Here is a 1,431-nt window from a genome sequence, read left to right on the forward strand (position 1 = left end):
GCAGCAGCAGCAGCAGCAGCAGCAGCAGCAGCAGTAGTAGTAGTAGTAGTAGTAGTAGTAGAACGCCCCCCACAGCTTTTTGTTTAGGGGCCTTTATGCAGCCAACTAAGACAGAGAGGCTGAACACAACCCCATTAAATAAAATATAAATGAAAAAAAAATAATTAAAATTAATAAACACAACGGGAACATGCCTGACGAGCTTCCCCCTACAGACAGCTGTGGGGTGTATTCTGTTTCTTCTAGCTCTCAACAGCAGCAGCAGCAGCAGCAGCAGCAGCAGCAGCAACGGCAGCAGCAGCAGTGGCTTAGATTTAGCTTGAGGCTATAGAAAGGAGAGAAGAAAGGGTTTGGGGTGTACATGCAGTGTCTCGGTTGCTTACATTCTGTACGGCTCTCCATCTCCTGCTTCTGCTGCTGTTGCTGCTGCTGCTGCTGCTGCTGCTGCTGCTGCTGCTGCTGCTGCTGCTGCTGGTGTTCAGGACTACCAGCACCACCGACTGGGTCGAGCGAAGGGGGCGAAGGGTGAGGTATGTGAGGCTCTGAAGGAGGTGGAGCAGGAGAAGTGTTATCAGCAGCCTCATCAGCAGCAGCAGCAGGAGCAGCAGCAGCAGCAGCAGCAGCAGCAGGCGCATGCAGCCCCATTGCCTGAAGGTATATCTGAAGATGACGCCGAGTCTCTTCTCTCTCCTTTTGGGGCTTATGACGCCGACTCTCCCTTCCACAGAGATGAACAGCTCCTCATACAAATCGCCAGATGGAGAATGGCTTACCAGAGATTCAGGGTACTACACATCTCTCTCAACGCATGCATCCATGCATGCATGCATGCATGCATGCATGTGGGGCTTGCATGCATGCATGCATGCATGTATGCATTGTATGCATTGTATGCATGCATGCATGCATGCAAGCCCCAAACTCTATGCATGCGTACATGCATGTATGCATGCAAACAGGCCCCAAACTCCATGCATGCGTACATGCATGCATGCATGCATGCATGCATGGATTTTGGTTGTTTACGCCCTAGCAGGATGTAGATAGAGAGATCCCTTTGTTGATGTCAGTATGCTGCTTATTTTGCTGCTGCTGCTGCTGCTGCTGCTGCTGCTGCTGCTGCTGCTGCTGTCTGCATGCGTGTACAGACAGGAGCTGCAAGAGGAGCTGCAGGAGACCTTGAGGAGATCGCCAAGGGCCTCAGTCTGTCCGTGAAACTGCTGCTGCTGCTGCTGCTGCTGCTGCTGTTGTTGCTGCTGTTGCTGCTGTTGCTGCTGCTGCTGCTGCTGCTATTGTTATGGCTGTCTTACTGCTATGCATTTATACCTATACGTCTGAATATCTACGGTGTATACACCTCATCATACATATACATATATATATATATATATATATATATATATATATATATATATATATATATATATATAT

At 49.1% G+C, this 1,431-nt stretch overlaps 1 protein-coding gene across 1 annotated transcript in view; it reads left to right on the forward strand.

Moving 5' to 3' along the window:
• Nucleotides 1–1,215, forward strand: part of EMH_0062630 (Mannitol-1-phosphate dehydrogenase, related) — a gene marked incomplete at both ends in the record, with an annotated part of 1,746 nt that extends 531 nt beyond the window's left edge. The window contains 2 exons of the mRNA XM_013498056.1: nt 483–785; nt 1,153–1,215. Coding sequence (XP_013353510.1) covers nt 483–785; nt 1,153–1,215 — 366 coding nt within the window. The remainder of the gene's footprint in view (nt 1–482; nt 786–1,152) is intronic.
• Between the last annotated feature and the right edge of the window lie 216 nt (nt 1,216–1,431).

Source organism: Eimeria mitis, genomic scaffold (assembly GCF_000499745.2).
Source record: "Eimeria mitis Houghton genomic scaffold, Emh_scaff3145, whole genome shotgun sequence".
NCBI lineage: Eukaryota > Apicomplexa > Conoidasida > Eucoccidiorida > Eimeriidae > Eimeria > Eimeria mitis.